Raw genomic sequence first — 1,323 nt, forward strand, 5'->3', positions numbered from 1 at the left:
GAAAGTAATGCGTCGCATTTTTTTGTGACGTGATTATACGTCGCAGTGCGTTCGGACCGGTTGGGGAGAGTGGGGGGAACCCTTAGCTTTCCAATGGTTGGTCGGTCAATTGTCTCCGTGCGCTTGGAGGGTTAGGACGGCTTTTTTTGTGAACGTTTACGTAGTAGTCGCGTCGAACTTATGATGGAGAAAACTTTAGAGCAACGCTATGCGATAAAGTTTTGCGTGAAGCTGAAAAAGACGCCGCTTGAAACTTTTAAAATGCTTAAGGAAGCCTTCGGGGACGATTGCCTTTCCAGATCGCAGTCCAACAGATGGCACAAGATGTTTAGAGAAGGTCGGAAGGACATCACCGACGAGGCCCGCGCAGGACGCCCGTCAACATCGCGAACGGACGATCATGTGACTCGTGTGCGCCAGTTACTGAATTCAGACCGTCGAATGAGTGTTCGCTTGATGTCGGAATTATTGACCTTGCCGAAAACGGTTGTTCATGAGATTGTATCGGAAGACTTGGCCATGCGGAAGATTTGCGCAAAACTCGTGCCCAAAGTTTTGACCGATGCGCAAAAGCAACACCGAGTGGAAGTGTGTAGAGAACTCAAGGAACTCTGTGAACATGATCCCAATTTCCTGGACAACGTTATCACTGGGGATGAGTCATGGATCTTTGAGTACGATCCGGAGTCAAAGAAACAGAGTGCAGAATGGCACACGACGTCGTCGCCACGCCAGAAGAAGGCTCGCATGAGCAAGTCCCGGATGAAGTCCATGCTCATTGTTTTTTTTGATGCAAAGGGGATAGTGCACCATGAATTCGTACCTACTGGCCAGACCGTCAACGCTCAATTTTACAAGGAAGTGCTTCAGAGACTGAATCACAGGGTTGCCCGCGTTCGGAAGGAGATCCGCGCTTCGTGGAAACTCCATCACAATAACGCGCCGGCTCACACCGCCTTTGTTGTCACGGCCTACCTGACCAAGATCGGTGTGACAACGTTGTCGCAGCCACCCTACAGTCCCGACCTGGCCCCGGCGGACTTTTTTTTGTTTCCTCGGCTGAAAAGGAACCTCAAAGGAAAGCATCTCGAGTCGGTGGATAACGTGCAAGCTACTACGACGGCTTACCTGAAGAGCATCCCGCGTGAGGAGTTCCTGAAAGCATATGACGCATGGAAATCGCGTTGGCAAAAATGTATTGATGCAGAAGGGCCATACTTTGAAAAATTTTAAGTTGTTTAACCTATCTGATCAATAAATTTTTTTTTTTTAAATGCGACGCATTACTTTCCGGACAGACCCTGTATATATATATATATATAT

The 1,323-nt window shown here is 48.4% G+C and overlaps 1 protein-coding gene across 1 annotated transcript; it reads left to right on the forward strand.

Annotated features, from left to right (window-relative positions):
• The first annotated feature begins 183 nt into the window (after window positions 1-183).
• Window positions 184-1,233, forward strand: LOC105450559 (putative uncharacterized protein FLJ37770). Its single transcript, XM_011690486.1, has one exon. It carries the CDS (start codon window positions 184-186, stop codon window positions 1,231-1,233), a length of 1,050 nt encoding a protein of 349 aa, XP_011688788.1.
• The last annotated feature ends 90 nt before the right edge of the window (window positions 1,234-1,323 follow it).

Source organism: Wasmannia auropunctata, unplaced genomic scaffold, assembly GCF_000956235.1.
Source record: "Wasmannia auropunctata unplaced genomic scaffold, wasmannia.A_1.0 LD336111.1, whole genome shotgun sequence".
NCBI classification, from domain to species: Eukaryota; Metazoa; Arthropoda; class Insecta; order Hymenoptera; family Formicidae; genus Wasmannia; species Wasmannia auropunctata.

What these genes read in the sequence shown, in the direction of transcription:
- LOC105450559 (XM_011690486.1), top strand. Translation starts at nt 184, where the DNA reads ATGGAGAAAACTTTAGAGCAACGCTATGCGATAAAGTTTTGCGTGAAG.